Source organism: Podarcis melisellensis (genome assembly GCF_964234715.1).
Source record: "Podarcis melisellensis genome assembly, chromosome: 17".
Lineage (NCBI taxonomy): Eukaryota > Metazoa > Chordata > Lepidosauria > Squamata > Lacertidae > Podarcis > Podarcis melisellensis.
In genome coordinates this window covers 29,007,229-29,024,264 of record NC_138534.1, presented here as the reverse complement: position 1 = coordinate 29,024,264, position 17,036 = coordinate 29,007,229, and the positions used below count along the sequence as shown (strand labels likewise).

The window sequence follows — 17,036 nt, the reverse complement described above, 5'->3', positions numbered from 1 at the left end:
AGGAGGGAAGTTCCTTCTCCTCTCATGCTTTGCTGCAACCAACATCTAAACCCTGTAGACTAAAGGCCAGTCACCAAGGGTGGGTTGTGGCTATCATCTGAGTTGTTGTGTGACGGTCGTAATTGACTGAACATTTTGAAGTTGCCATACTATAAGCCGGAGGTCAGGGAATCGGTGCATCTCGTTCAGTTACGCTCTAGGTGGCAGAAGCTCTTGAGCAGGAGTCAGCAAACCTTTTCAGCAGAAGGGTGGTCCTCTGTCCCTCAGACCTTGTGGGAGGCCAGACTATATTTTGAAGGGGGAAAAAATGAACGAATTCCTATGCCCCATAAATAACCCAGAGATGCATTTTAAATAAAAGGACACATTCTACTCATGTAAAAACTTCAAGCAGGACCCACAAATAACCCAGAGATGCATTTTAAATAAAAGGACACATTCTACTCATGTAAAAACACGCTGATTCCTGGACCGTCCACAGGCCAGATTTAGAAGGTGATTGGGCCAGATCCGGCCCCCGGGCGTTAATTTGCCTACCCATGTTGTTGAGGGTTTGTGACCAGAGGAATACCTAGACCCCCCCACAAACCCATTTAAATGTGGGTGCCAGGGTTTGAAACTGGAGTTACCCCACACAAGGTCTGAGCTTGAACAGACCTGCAGCCCTTCCCCTGTTCGTAGCTGCATACCTATGTACGTGTGTCCCTGGGCTGCAGTTACGTGAAATATTTGGTGCACACATCACTGAACGATACACGGAAAAACATTGTGATTACAAACAGCCTCCGCGGGTCTCCAGAGTAGTGTGCGTCTCCTTTGTTTTGCTTTTTTCGACAACCATTCCTGTTGCCTTTTAAAAAATGACATCCCACGAGGCATTTTCCACACCAGTGTTTTCCCACAAGTGTTGTATTCCTGTGTTTAGTTTCTAAAAAGAGCATTGCCAGGTTTCTGAGCGTGACTCCAAGCTGCCCTTACTGGTCTCCAAGCTTCTCCCCGCTCAAAAGGCCAGGCGTACAATGATGCTGGGGGTTGCTGGACACTCTGCACATGCTCAGAGGTGCTTCCTTTGCCATGCTAACACTCCAGGCACTTGGAAATCAATTCCAGGTCTGAGCCCCCTGCCCCCCACTGCCTGATTCCTAAGCCCAGACTTAAACGAAGCTCAGCTTCTATAAAACCCTGCAGAGTTCGTTAGGCTATGGCTGGGGTAGGCAAGATGGTGCCCCCCAACATCCATCATCCCTGACCATTGGTCATGCTGGCTGGGGGCTGATGGGAGTCCAACAACACATAGAAAGCATCACGTTGCCACTTACAGCCTTTTGCAAAAATAGCCTGTCTGGTGTGTTTTTCCCCCTTAGCATTTGAATCCAAACATCTTGGCATTTCAGAACAAAGCTCCAAAGCTGTCTTGTCCACCTATTCTAGCATGGGCTAGAATTCTAGGAAGAGCAAGTAGCTGCAGCATGAAAAGGATCTCCCAGGAGATACGGAATAAGCTCCCTGGATCGCTAGCACTAGTGGTGACACGCGCCAGACAAAGGATGTGGCATTCTATAAAGGAGGCAGCAGGCAGGGACCGGCAATTGGCTGGATTGTCAGGAGAGAGAGCAGCTCTTGCGTCTCAGAGCTGGGAGTGCAAAGTACCGGGAGCAGCCAGAGCGAACTTGGGCTGCAGGCGAAGACTTCTGCAAGATCAGCTTTGGAAAAGGTAAGTTACTTTGCTTATTATGTGTGTGTGGTTTTTCCTCTCTTAGATTTATTTTTTTTTATTATTTTTAAAGCATTTTAGTCTTTCTGCAACTTTCCCAAATGTGCATACATTCCCACTTTTCCCAAAACCAAAAGGCTTTGTGGGCATTGCTGGGTGGTTTTCCTGGAATGCCTTTTTAGACATCCGCGCTGAATTTTGTGCTGGGGAAGGAGTAAGAATCTTGACAGCTTCCTTTTGACACTCATTAGGTGGTGGCGGCACATGGCTCCGGCTATGTCTGGAAAGGGCTGCTCTTTCACAGGTGACTAAATTCAGACCTGGAGTGTGACGGTTGTATCCTCTACTCTTTCCCACATTGCTGCTGACATTGTGGCATAAGCATGCTGCTGACATTGTGGCATAAGCATTACGGTTAAGAGACCGGCAGTGGAGCTGTTCTCATTTTGTCCATCTGAATAACATTCCACAGCTGAGATTGTATGGAATTCAGCGGGGAGGGGGTATTATTGGGTTGTCCTCATTTTTTGTTTTTATTTTGTGTTTTGTGTTTCTATGTTGTGAACTGCCCTGAGACCTTCTGGTATAGGATAGTATACAAATTTAATGCATAATAATAACAATGACAATTGTGAAGAAACAGGGAATATCAACAACCGAGTGAAATTCTGGAAGCTTTCAAGAGTTTAGCATTTAAAACCATGTGGTGTGTTAAAATCACGTACACCCCTAGGTGGAAAATGCCACTAAACCGGACACTTTGAGACTTCCTTTGCATTCTACATGCCATTACATGCGATGTATACAACATGATAGGGCCACTTTTTAAAACCACAGCAGCCTCAACAGTTTCTGTCGTATTTATTTTTGGAATATTCAGGTAACAGATTCTTATGCTTTAGCATGCAAGGTAGCTAGCTCATTATGTGTCTTGTGGAATATTTTTATAGTGTTTAATAAATACAGATTCACTCAGTGCCCCAAGAGGCAGATCTGTAGCTTTGCATTCCTTGTCTTAAGCATATACTACATGGAACTATCCTACCGAAATCTGTGGGTATGTTTCCATTTAAATGACTTCTGATGGCATTTCCATATAAAGCGTTTGGGAGCAGGTTGCAGGTCTTGTTGAATTTCCTCCCCTTTGAGTGCATATGACAGTGACAGCTAGGAATTCCTTGCCTGGGTTGCAAGTTCTTTGCATGTGCATACATATATGAACTATTTAGCTATCTTTGTAGATTCTTTCCTAAACACCGTTTAAAAGATAATAACAACAGCAACAGCAGAGTCCTTGGACTTTCATCCCACTTAAAATAAATACAGTGTCCAGTGGAAAACATCAGCTCAAAATGTAATTCTCTGTGGTCATATTGCAATACCCAGTGCTTTTTTTGTGATCCTACTTTCCAATACAGAGTACCTCTTATTTTCCCTGCCCATGGCAGCTATTATGGGCTGGCACCCACAGCACATTTATCAAGGCACCTCATTTTTTATTTTTTACCCCCCAAAAAGCACGGGCAGTACCTTATTATATACAGATTTGAGTTCCATAATATATGTACGTTTTTATGATGTGGGGCAAAATCCAGATAAGGAGAAACACCTTTGAATACTGTTGACATCAGCAGGAGAAATTTAAGCACATACTTATTTCTTCCAACCTTAAAAAGGTACTTTGATATAGCTAGAATTTGCCAACACCTTTTGGCTGAAAAATCTCAGAACTGGCCCTCTCTCATCAGAAAGGCCAAACTGGATATGGGCAGAGAGAAAACTCTTTATACTCGAGCCTGTGTGTGCACACACATAGAAAACCAGCTTATAAATATTAAATATAATTAACACTATACAGCAAGCATCCCATGTGATTTAGATCTTATTTTCCTTTGATGACTTGGGGGGTGGTTATTTAATTCTGGATCTGCATGGTTCCCAAATTTTAGGTGGTTATCCTTTTCGGCGATAAAATAAGAATAATGAAAAATAGAACTGCAAACCTTTGCAAATATTGGCAGCAAGGGGGTCGGGCAATCCGTTTGAGAATGTAGCAGTGCGGGGAGGGAGGGGGTTAACTTGCCCTGTTCCTTATAGCCACCACCTCCCAAGCTGTTATTTGGCTTGTTAGGAAAATGTGTGCTTTTTTCCTTGCAGGGCAAATAGCAGCTCAATAGGAAGGGGAGTTTTGTATGCAGTGGAGGGGGAAGCAATGAACAGTCTCTGCCCCGTTGTGGCCCTATATCTGGATGCACACACCCCCCCTCGTGCCACAGCTGTTCGTAAAAGTTCACAGAGTCCAAAGAGCTATTTGCACATCCCCCGTTGTCTCATTTCATTTCACCCTAAACTGGATATGACGGTGGGATATCATTATTACTGTACTGTACCTTTTTTTAAGGCCAAATGCAACCACTGGGGATCCCCCAATGCAGTCTGAGACAGGTGCTGTGAAGGTAGGCTTAGTCCTCCCTAGCACAATTTTATTTGCCTCCTGAACTTAATAGCAGCTTCGGGGGGGGGGCTTTTAGATTAGCAAAAACACGAGATGGGAAAGGGTTCTGTGGTTCTGATCTAGGTGCCTCCCCCCCAGTGGCGTAGCGTGGGTTGTCAGCACCCGGGGCAAGGCAAGTAATTTGCACCCCCTAATCCGTGGATTTGCGCCCCCTAACCCATGGATTTGTGCTCCCTAACCCCCAGATGTTGCGCCCGGTGAGGGCGGCCCCCCCTGCACCCCCATGCTACGCCACTGCTCCCCCCTCCCCAGCAGCTGCAATTTTTTCCTTTAAAAAACTGCTTTCTGTCTGTCTGTCTGTCTGTCTGTCTGTCTTTCCTTCCTTATATTTTCTGGCTATTTCTCTCTTAGATTTTACACACACACACACACACACACACACAGAGAGAGAGAGAGAGAGAGAGAGAGAGAGAGAGAGAATATTTAAAAAATGAATTAAATCAGGGGACAACCTTTATTTCGGGGGGGGGGGGAAATGACTCTTGGCAATGCCTTTTCCTAAATGCGCTTTTAATTGGGGGTACTAATCTTAGGTTGTTTATTTGGCCCCCCTTCTAATTGCTGTGTTTGGGGTAATTCTTACATAAAAACAGACTTCATTAGCGAAACCGATGTATTACTTAGAATGCAGGCCCATTAATTTCCGTGGCGCTTAATTGCTGCATAATCACCCTGATTCAAAATTCCACAAGGGTTCTTACGCACAACCGACTGAAGTGAATGAGGTACCCTCTGCTCATAAGGGAACTCCATGTGAATAGTGCAGTACTTGCATGGTTATCGAAGCCTCTGAGCTGGGACCACTGCATCTAGGAATTGTATGCACCAATACTAAAAAATTGCGTCTCAGTACTTTTGTTTTCCTCTACTACTCAAATTAAAATGGACAAAACTAGCCCTATGTGCATTTGAAAACTTCTTTTGTTTTTTAATAAATAAATAAACAAAATAGTGTAATTTTTTAATCTTTTGGGCTTGCATACATTAATTATATTGCAGCAGTGATCTAATACATGCAGATTCAGTAAAAAAGAATACATTTATTTTGTTGTTCAAGTGGCCAGAAACTTCAATCTGCCTGAAAAAAATATTATTTATTATAATTCTTTTAAAGGATCCACAAAACCAACAATAATATTGAAATGCCGCTGCTTATTGGGCTGCGAAAATTCAAGAAAAGCTTTGGGTTCTGTCCAGCTCTGCTTAGAGTAGATTCACTGAAATTAAGTTAGTCATAGCTATTTACTTCAGTGTGTCTGCACTGGATACAACCCTCAATTCCTCTTCAGCCCATTACCTCTTTTCCAAATTGACTCAGTGGAACAGGAAAATAACAGAAAAGTGCCTCTGACCATATGCAGTGTGCATTTTCTATGTGTGCTACTGAAAAATTGCAATCAATTCTCAGGCATCTGAGATTCGAGAGCATGGCTTTAAAAAGTGAATGTTTGGCTAGGTGAGCAAGCTTTGAGCACCTAGAAGTCAAGTGCTACCTTTGAAAACAGCATCCATTTTCTGTGATGGTGCTGTCTAGGAGCGCTGACTGTATGTCACGGAAGGCTTTCATTTTTGTTTTGTTTTAGCTAGGCAGTCCATATTAAATTGCTGTTTCTATTGTTGCTTTAACAAACGGGGGCTGATTTAATTGTGTAAGGGGTTTAGTTGTTGCTGTTCTTGTTGTTGTTGTTGTAGGCTGCTTTGAAAATGAAGGTGAAGCAGGGTAGAAATATTTTCTCACACGCCTCCATTCCCACCATGGACCCACATTTCCATTGTTGAGCAAATCCATATGCCATATATCATGAGTAGGCAAACTAAGGACCGGGGGCCGGATCCGGCCAAATCACCTTCTAAATCCAGCCCATGGATGGTCCAGGAATCAGCGTGTTTTTACATGAGTAGAATGTGTGGTTTTATTTAAAATGCATCTCGGGGGTTATTTGTGGGGCATAGGAATTTGTTCATATTTCCCCCCCAAAATATAGTCCGGCCCCCCACAAGGTCTGAGGGACAGTGGACCGGCCCCCTGCTGAAAAAAATTGCTGACCCCTAGCATAGATAATCTTCTGAAACCATTTTTTTTTTGTGGTTGCACGACTGTAGGTTTGGTGTGAGTACACAGAACAAAAGAAGTTGGGCAGTTTATCCCTTCGTGCTTGGAAAATCTCATTCCGGCTCCCTCGCTCAAAATGGCGCCCGGATAATGCTAGAACCACATCAGCTGCATTGCTGGGGCTGTTGTTTTTTTTTTGTAGAGCTCTAGGTTTTTTAGGGTGCTGGTTTCCTTCACAGAACTAAGTGGGGAAGTCTGCTTCATTGATTCCTTGGCTAAGAAACACACAACTCATAATAATACGTCCATGCCTTGCTGCTAGTGGATTAAATGTCTTTCTGCTGTGGAAAAGAATAAATGCCATTGTCTGCACCACACAGGGCTTTGTTTATTTTAAAAATGAGGTAGTATTTATTTATTATCACATCTGTATTGTGCTGTTTGTCCAGGGGGAGCTCAGAGTGGCTCAGATGGGACTACTCCATTTTCTTTTACCGATCACAATGGGGGTGGAAAAAACCACTCGAGATTTTCCAGCCCACTCCCAACTTATTTAGAACCAGGAACATGTATGTTGTTAAGGGGTTAAGAGCCGACTCTATCAGTCTTAAGCATTGCAGTTGTTAAAGGCCTCCAAAATTCTGCTTCCTTGATAATACTTTTTTTTTAAAAAAATAATATTTATTAAAGTTTTAAAGGTTGCAGAAAGAAAAAAATAAAACACCAAATTACACAAAAACAGGACAACACATCACAATAATAAAAAATAAAAGAGAGAAAAAAACAGAAAAATAGAAACAATTAAAAAAAAAACACAACAGACCTTCCCACAACTTATCTTCCATTTGCTTGTTTCCTTGACCTCCTCACACCTCCCTTTTTTCTTTCCATCCTTTCCATCTTTCCCAGTTTTTGTCCTATAATTTATCTTAATATAATGTAACTTTACTTTCCCTCCTTTCACCAATTAACAGTCTATTTTTTCTTAATCCTTTATAACATTTCTGCTAAAACCACATGACTTCATTCCAACATCCTTCTAACATTCCTTAATTTTACAATGTTTCTGTAAATAAACTTTAAATTTCTTCCAGTCTTCTTCCAATGACTCTTCTCCCTGGTCTCGGATTCTGCCTGCTTCCTTGATAATACTGGGCTGCTTAGGGAGGCAATTAGCTCCAGTTGATATTAAAAGTCTCATTTTGGATGCTGAGCAGCATCCTTCAGCCCCAGACAGCACTAAGCAGGGGCTGATGGGAATTGTAGTCAAAAACATTTGGAGAGAACCAGGTGGGGGAAGGCTGTGACTAGTAGGAATGGCCAAACTCGGCCCTCCAGCTGTTTTGGGGCTACAATTCCCATCATCCCTGACCACTGTTAGCTAGGGATGATGGGAGTTGTAGTCCAAAAACAGCTGGAAGGACAAGTTTGGCCATGCCTGGGAGTATCCACTTAGAGAATTTCAGCTAGAAACTTTGTTTACTTTCTTACATTTGTAAGATATTTCTTCATACATTTTAAAAGAGACCTTTAGGATACATTTTGAGTCTTACTAATTAGGCGTTTGGGCATTTTTCCGTTCTGAGGGGTTATCTCATTTTTTTGGGAATCTGTCTTTAATTTGAATTTTGTTGGCTATACTAATACATACATATATCTACACATTCTAAGTTCCTGTAATTTCCCACCACAAACTAACTTGGTAACATTTTTGTGCATGCACACTTCTTCAGATATCTGAAGAAGTGTGCATGCACACGAAAGCTCATACCAAGAACTAACTTAGTTGGTCTTTAAGGTGCTACTGGAAGGAATTTTTTTTGTTTTGACTATGGCAGACCAACACGGCTACCTATCTGTAATTGGTAACTTTTATTCACTTAATATGAGATTGTGAGAGGGAACCAAACTTTATTCTATTTTAAACTCTCTATCCCATTTGCTTCTATATTTGCAGTACCACTGAGGACGAAGTTTCACACACCCTCGAAACACATTGCACTTGGAACGAACCATATTCCTTATTGCTTCGTTTGCCTAGTTGGGAAGGGAGGGCAGCCATTTGAGTTCTGCTTCAGATAGCAAAATATCCTGGGCTTCCACCGGCCATTTATTTTGGAGCCTAAGTTTCTGTGTTACTTTTGAATTCCAAAGGCAAGTTGCAACTAGTGAATATTTCTGAAGCGGTGGAGATTTGGACTCTGAGAAAGAGCAGCAACATTTTCTGACCTGGGACCCACCACCCCCTTTAACCAAACATGCAGTTTGGAACAATTTCCTTTATATTTGTATGCTGGTAGTACTGCTGCTGCTGCCACCAGTGGTGGGTCCCAAGCCACCAGGGGAAAACCAGTGTCTTGGAGTAGGTTACTTGCTTCCTTTCAGGGAGTCAAACTCCCAGTCCCAGCCAGATGAGGGCTCATGTCTATATACTGCTTTCTGTTGCAAGATCCCAGCAGCAAAAGTGTAGCATCCATCAGGAATCTTCATCTCCCATGAGATAAGACCTTAAATGGGGCTGTTTCTTTGTTCCAATACCTACTTCTCCCTCGTCCCTTGTCCAATACCTACTAGACCCTTGTCTAAATGACTCTTTGTGGATGGTAATAATAATAATAATAATAATAATAATAATAATAATAATAATAATAATAATAATTTACAGTGGTACCTCCGGTTACAAACTTAATCCGTTCCGGAGGTCCGTTTGTAACCGGAAACCATTCTCAACCTGAGGCGTGCTTTCGCTAATGGCACACGTGCAATTTCCTCTCACATCCAGGGGGCAAAGTTCGCTTCCAGGAGCACGTACGTCCGGGTTAGCGGAGCTTGTTACCCGAAGGGGGCACAACCAGAAGTGTTTGCAAACAGAGGTACCACTGTATTTATTTATACCCCGCCCATCCGGCTGGGTTTCCCCAGCCACTCTGGGCTGCTCCCAACAGAATATTAAAAACAGCATAAAACATCAAACATTAAAAACTTCCCTAAACAGGGCTGCCTTCAGATGTCTTCTAAAAGTCAGATAGTTGTTCATTTCTTTGACATCTGAAGGGAGGGCGTTCCACAGGGCAGGCGCCACTACCGAGAAGGCCCTCTGCCTGGTTCCCTGTAACCTCACATCTCACAGTAAGGGAATCGCCAGAAGGTCCTTGGAGCTGGATATCTTCTATTTCCTAATACATATGGAGTGGTGTGTGTGTGAGAGAGAGAGCGAGAGAGAGAGAGAGATCATTGTACACAGTCCTCTGTTCACCATACTCTTAGAGATTTATTTATACAGTGGTACCTCGGGTTACATACGCTTCAGGTTACAGACTCCACTAACCCAGAAATAGTGCTTCAGGTTAAGAACTTTGCTTCAGGATGAGACCAGAAATTGCGTGGTGGCGGTGGCGCGGCAGCAGCGGGAGGCCCCATTAGCTAAAGTGGTGCTTCAGGTTAAGAACAGTTTCAGGTTCAGTATGGACCTCCGGAACGAATTAAGTACTTAACCTGAGGTACCACTGTAATTAAGCGGGATACAAATTCTGTTAAATAAAATAAATACACTTGGACATAAAGTATCTTGGCCCATCTTGTTGTTGTTGTTTTGGGAGATGACCTTTGGGGTCCCTTCCAACTTGACAATTCTATAATTCTATCTCTATAGCCAGTAGCTATAGAGCTGGATCGGGGCCCTAATATTTTCTTCTTTTCAAAGTTCAACGATGGGGATGCTAAAGGCGAGCTGACACGTACATATACGTCAGCTTGATCTATCTGTCCTTGATTAGACCATACACCCAATAGTTGCTGCACTCGATGTGTGAACGGACACTACTGAGAAGCCTATTGTTGGGGTGATATGGAAGGTCTGTCTGGGCAATTGACCTGCTATGCCTTAGTCATCCGTGCACCCCTAGATTCTGCCATCATAACATGGTGAGCAGGCAAATGCACGATACAGGCCAGATACAAATCTAAGCTATTTATATACCCTGGAGGTCTGAATCTCTTTAAATTTTACTTGTTCGTAAGCCCTCATTCCCACTGGATTCTACAGAGGTTCTCTGCTAGCCTATGAGAGTTACTGCTGCTTGAGCGGCCATTTCTTGCGTAATAGATGCACCAGAAATGCAGCTTTTGTGCGAGGAACTGCTGCGGCTGGTGATGCTTAAGCAGCCTGAATAGATTCACTAAGTGATGCTGCCCAAAGCCTTGGCTATTGAGAAACAGATCTTCATTTGTAGCTCCCTGCATTGGTTAATCTTTTGTATGGTAGTAGCCTTTGGGTGAGCTTTGTTCATCATGTTCATTTGGGTATTTGGTGGGGCTTCTGAGGTGCTGCTCTCGATTCTAACTTGTTTGCTCAGACTTCATTCTGTGTGAAGTTTCAAAGAGGTGAAGGTAATGATCTTTCACATCTTTGTCCTATTGTTGACTTTGGTCAAATAGGTCTTACAAGTCTTTGAAGCACTATGAAATATGTTTGACTGCATACAGCAGTGATATGAGTATACACACCCTGGACAACAATGTACAGCTGTATAATTTCTATATTCTGGTGTGGTCATAATCATTTTTATCCACATTTTTTACTACGCCAATAAACCCTACTGGCTGAGAAGACATTATATAAAGCCAGACTTACTTCAACAAATATATATCAGATCCTTTCTTTGGGGTTCATTCTCTGACACCATTCACATAATGGTTTGTGAAGCAATTTCAGTCATAAACATGAAAGCTTTTTTGTCTGAATGGACCATCCTTGCACCTAACAGACAAGAAAACCCTAAATCTCACATTTTCATGATGTTTGGACATTTAAAAGTGCCCATATGTAACAGAGCAGCTTCAAATAAGACTCAAAGTAGGGAATCTGAATCAGGCCACTTTGGATCCCGGATGTGGATCTGCTTTTATTGCATTATTATGGAATATTTACTCAAGAGATTTCTGTTTGCAAAGCTAACCTTGACAACAGACCCTCCAACATTTCTCTGCTGAAAATAGGGACGTCCTATTCAATAGTAGTAACAACAACAATAATTTTTATATCTTGCCCATCTGACTGGGTTGCCCCAGCCACACTGGGCAGCTTCCAGCATCTATAAAAACATAATAAAACACGATTATTTTTTTTAAAAAATTCTCTGAACAGTGGTACCTCTGGTTACAAACTTAATTCGTTCTGGAGGTCTGTTCTTATCCTGAAACTGTTCTTAACATGAGGCACCATTAGTGAAAGGGTGCCTCCCGCTGCGCACACACCTCTGGCATGCGATTTCTGCTCGCATCCTGGGGCAAAGTTCGCATCTGGGAGCAACTACTTCTGGGTTAGCGTAGCTCATAACCCAACACATGTGCAAGCAGAAGCATTTGTATCAAGAGGTACCACTGTGCAGGGCTGCCTTCAGATGTCTTCTAAAGGTTGTATAGTTACTTATCTCCTTGGCTCGGAGGTCACATAACTCCATTCCCTCCAACATTTCTCCAATGAAAATAGGGACATCCTAAGGGAAAGCGGGACATTCTGGGATCAAATTAGAAACTGGGATGGCTTCTGTAAATCTGGGACTGTCCCTGGGAAACAGGGACACTTAGGCATGAGGGTCTGAGGCAAAAGGATTCAAAACACAGCTCCCTGAGGTAGGGCTAAGAAGACATTTTAAGGTGAAGCAAACAGACAAGAGCAATAATCCCATGACACTTAACTTAACCACAACTGAACATGGTGGAATTTCTGAGTAAACATACTTAGGATTGGGCTGCATGTTGGGAGGTTGTAAATAAATAAATGCCCCACCTACAAACTGGGAGTCTGTCAGCTATTTGAAAAGGATTCCTTGGGTGGATGGGGGCCTCTGTTTGCTGATATTGTACAAATGTCAGAGAGACAAGGATGCATTTTGAAGCATGCCATCTAACGGAGAAACCCACAAAGGTCGCTATTTGCTCACAGAGCTTGTGCTGACAAAAGCAGAGACCAAAAGAAAGGAAGAGGGCAACTCTGGCTATCCTTTCACAAATATTGCTGCTCCCCTTGGAGTGATCAGCTAATGGGGCGCTAGTGACCTTTGGTCTACTGGAACATTTCAGGCCCGTACAAAGCAGAAATGAAATAGAGAGGCACTGGGTTTGCAGTTGGACTCTAGGTTTGAGCTATCTTATTGAAGGCTTTAGGGACACGGGTGGTGCTGTGGTCTAAACAACAGAGCCTAGGGCTTGCCGATCAGAAGGTTGGCGGTTCGAATCCCCGCAACAGGGTGAGCTCCTGTTGCTTGGTCCCAACTCCTGCCAACCTAGCAGTTTAAAAGCACGTCAAAGTGCAAGTAGATAAATAGGTACCGCTCTGGTGGGAAGGTAAACAGCGTTTCTGTGTGCTGCTCTGGTTCGCCAGAAGCAGCTCAGTCATGCTGGCCACATGACCCGGAAGCTGTCTGTGGACAAATCCCAGCTCCCTCAGCTTATAGAGTGAGATGAGCACTGCAACCCCAGAGTTGTCTGCGACTGGACCTAATGGTCAGGGGTAAAGGTAAAGGGACCCCTGACCATTAGGTCCAGTCGTGGCCGACTCTGGGGTTGTGGCGCTCATCTTGCTTTATTGGCTGAGGGAACCGGCGTACAGCTTCCGGGTCATGTGGCCAGCATGACTAAGCCGCTTCTGGTGAACCACAGCAGTGCACGGAAACGCCGTTTACCTTCCCGTCGGAGCGGTACCTATTTATCTACTTGCACTTTGACGTGCTTTTGAACTGCTAGGTTGGCAGGAGCAGGGACCGAGCAACGGGAGCTCACCCCGTCGTGGGGATTCAAACCGCCAACCTTCTGATCGGCAAGTCCTAGGCTCTGTGGTTTAACCCACAGCGCCACCAATGGTCAGGGGTACCTTTACCTTTATTGAAGGGTTTTTAAAAAGATGTTTACTTCTATCCTCTGTCTGCAGTTCAGCTAGTCCTTTCATGATGACCTTTCTACTTTTCTCTTCCTCTAGTTCTGCCGGTTCTTGAGAATGACCAGAAAGATCTTCACCAACAGCAGGGAGAGGTGGAGGCAGCAGAACGTCAACAGCGCATTTGCCAAGCTGAGGAAGCTCATTCCCACCCACCCTCCGGACAAAAAGCTCAGCAAGAACGAGACCCTCCGCTTAGCCATGAGGTACATCAACTTCCTTGTCAAGGTGCTCGGGGAACAAGGCCTGCAGCAGCCAGGGATAAATCCACGGGGAAGGATACTGGGACTGTTCCAGCCAAGTCCAAGTTTGGAAAGCATGGAAGACTTGACTCTCATTGAAGACTCTGAGGTCCCTTCTCCCAACACAAGCAGCAATGCCCCAGAGTGTTGGTCAGAGGCCTCATCTCCGTGACCTGCTGTTTGTCGGGGCTGTAGCCCTCCTGGTAGTAATTTGATAGTTTCCCTTCTTTATACAAGTTGTGGGTTGTCTGCCTATGTACAGTATTTATATATATATCTTTTGCTCTTTTAACGAATGTATTTTGTGTAGCAGTTTCTTTGGGAGATGCTAATTTTCAGTACTTAAAAAGAGGGATATCAAATCTCTGGAAGTTGATCAGGATTCCAACAACTCTACTTGCCACAAAGTGCTTTGATCTCAAGGCCAAGTATCTTTGATATGGGCCACAGAAAACTACCCATGACACATTGGTGAGAGTTATTGGAGCCAATAGCTGGTGACTGAGCAGCAACGTAACTTCTAGACCTAGTTCATACAGTTATTGGGCTGTGGAGTCCTTTTCCGTGGTGGAGTGAGTCCTCTCTACCTTGTTTCCTGCAATGTGTGGCATGAGGGCTGCATGTGATCCATAGCTGTCAAGCGTCCCTCATTTGGTGGGACAGTCCCTTATCCCAGCGCCATGTTCCGCTGCTGTCCCTTATTGATGAGGCTTCGTTTGGCTGCTGGCTGGGCTTTCTGGCTTTGGCTCGGAAGGGCTCAGAAGTTGAACATACCTGTGCCCGGAAAATCCCTTATTTTGGCTGCTGATCCCGTATTTTCGAAGCTGCTGGTCCCTTATTTTCAAATCTGTAAGTTGACAGCTATGATATGATCTCCTCTTACCTTTCCTAAAAGGAAAGAAACACATGAGTTGGGCCACTGCAGAGAAAAGCTGTATGAGGAAAATCTTCATGTCACACATTTTTGGAGGCTTGTGGAAGGAAGGGCTGCAAGCCCATTTCTTAACTTCTGAGTAATGTATACTGAAGATTCAATTTACCTTCAGTTTAAATTGTTTTAAAAGTCAAGGCCATCCTAACATTAAAATGTAGTTGCTTTCAGCAGCAGACTCCAGATAGAGCACCATATCCCTGCCTTCAGTCTTGGTCTGAAAACTGAGCCCTGGAGCAGAGGTTGTCGTATTTTTCAAAAATCTTTTTGCCTCAGGTGAAAACAGTACCTAAGCCCCCTGCTAACTCATTTTTGTTGCCTTCATCAGCCATGCAAGTTATGAATCATCGTCATTGCTCTTATGTCTGCATCTCATTTCCAGTTTTTTCTTTCTGCTTTGCAGCAACTGGAAAATCAAACCAAAAAATATTTGGTATATTTTCAGAGTGAAAACACATGAGCCAAGAGAGGATGAATCATGCCCAGTACACCTGCTGCAGTTTGATTCAAAATTGCCAGAAGAAATAAACTAGGGTTGCTTATTTAATTTTTCAGACATTTGAATCTTAAAAGACGCACATTCAAATTTGATTATTTTTTAGGAACAGCAGCTATTTACTCTGGTTTTGTAGATTTTTTTTGGGGGGGGGGTTTAAAATTTGGCTATAGTCAGTGGGAAGACGGAAATGGATTTTAAACACACACAATTTAAATTTAACAAGTGGAACTAATCAAATTGCCCAAGAAGTGTTTCCTAATGGGAAACACAGTTTAATTGAAAGATACCCGTTCCACTGCTTTTTATAAGGCAGCAGGTTGCTACTGTATTTGGATTATTTACAATGAAAGAGAAATAAGACTACATTATATTTCACCTACTTCTCAGACATTCATCAAAGGCACTATTCCCCAAACTTTTGTTGATTTACAGAACAATCCTAAGCATGTCTGGTCTGAGGTAAGTCCTACTGAATTCAATGGGGCTTACTCCCAGGCTTGTACGGTTAGGATTGCAACCCAAGGCACCCTTTTATGGATTAAAACTAGTTGAACAATTCAGGGCCAGACTAGATGTGACATATGAGGAGTGCTTTCTGTTTTATTTACTAAAACAGCAGCATTGGATACCCTGAACCAGATTGGAAGAGTGGCATTGGGGGAGAGCTCTTAAATCAGGAAGAAGGCTCTCAGAAAGCAGGTTATTTTCTGGGGGCAAATAGCAGCTTTAGGGGTGCCCTCCTCCCCAATCTGGACTGAGACAGCAGTGGCGGCAAAGGGTTAATGCTAGCAGTCCACTGCAGCCCACCGTGGTTCTTACTTGTACAGTGGTACCTTGGCTCTCAAACTTAATCTGTTCCAGAAGTCCGTTCCAAAACCAGAGCGTTCCAAAACCAAGGCACGCTTTCCCATAGAAAGTAATGCAAAATGGATTAATTCGTTCCAGACTTTTATAAACAACCCCTAAAACAAGCAATTTAACATGAATTTTACTATCTACCGAGACCATTGATCCATAAAATGAAAGCAATAAACAATGTACTGCAGTCACACTATCAATCAATCAATAGCTGAACTGGGTTCTACACAGTCACACACAAAAAGAGCCGCAAAAACAAAACGCATAATAAATAGCAAAAACAGACAGACCTCACTGTAACACTCCAATCGGAAGCATAATACTCAAAACAGAGCACGTTCGGCTTCCGGAAAAAGCCTACAAACCGGAACACTTCCGGGTTTGTGGTGTTTGGGTTCCAAATTGTTTGAGTAGCAAGGTGTTTGAGAACCAAGGTACCACTGTACAGTCGTACCTCAGGATGAATACGCTTCGGGTTAAGCATTTTCGGGTTGCACTCCACGGCGACCCGGAAGTAAGGGAGCACATTACTTCCAGGTTTCGCCGTGCACGCATGCATAGACCATCAAAATGACGTCACATGCATGCACAGAAGCGCCAAAACGTGATCCGCAGACACGAGTTACGTTCGCTTCGGGATGTGAACGGGGCTCCAGAACAGATCCCGTTCGCATCCCGAGGTACCACTGTATACAAATAAATACACAAGCAGTAATCATGTGAATAAAGTAACATAACATCTAATCTGGCTTCACTCTTACAACGAAAAAGGTTAACTTTTTGGAGTGGAAGTTTGAATTGCCTGCCTATGGAGGATCTCCCCTGCCCTCAGTGTTTCTGCATGAATAGCCAATTTGAGCAGCCAGCCGATCGATCGTCTTTTCAGTTGCAAGGGGCAGCCCCTTCTGAGAGTGTTTGCCTGCGCTGAGAAGAATGGGCTGGATGATCCAATCCCATCTGCAGAAGGGGCACCGTGGAGTTAATATCCCGCTTCCCCAGGAGGCAGGTTGGAAGAAGGCAAAGCTGGGAGCAGTAAATCATGCAAGAGACGCAACTAGCAGCCTTCTTCTCTGTGTGAGAGCATTTTGAGCCCACACAGAAACCTCTGAGGATGTCATTGTGTGATTTCGGGCGGCATACTTGTGTGTGTCCCTATGCACACTTCGAGAATGATTGGACTAAAGTGTTAACTCCTCCAGCCAAGTCAATGAAATAGAAGTCTTTCATTTAATTTTAACAGCATCTTTCATTATTATTATTATTTTTAGAAAAGTTGCCACTCAGCCC

At 43.5% G+C, this 17,036-nt stretch overlaps 1 protein-coding gene across 1 annotated transcript in view; it reads left to right on the top strand.

Moving 5' to 3' along the window:
* The first annotated feature begins 1,364 nt into the window (after window positions 1–1,364).
* Window positions 1,365–17,036, top strand: part of TAL2 (TAL bHLH transcription factor 2) — a 137,230-nt gene continuing 121,558 nt past the window's right edge. Inside the window, exons 1-2 of the mRNA XM_081894973.1 lie at window positions 1,365–1,714; window positions 13,262–14,010. Of these exons, the coding sequence (XP_081751099.1) occupies window positions 13,280–13,633 (354 nt within the window). The 5' untranslated portion in view covers window positions 1,365–1,714; window positions 13,262–13,279 and the 3' untranslated portion in view covers window positions 13,634–14,010. The remainder of the gene's footprint in view (window positions 1,715–13,261; window positions 14,011–17,036) is intronic.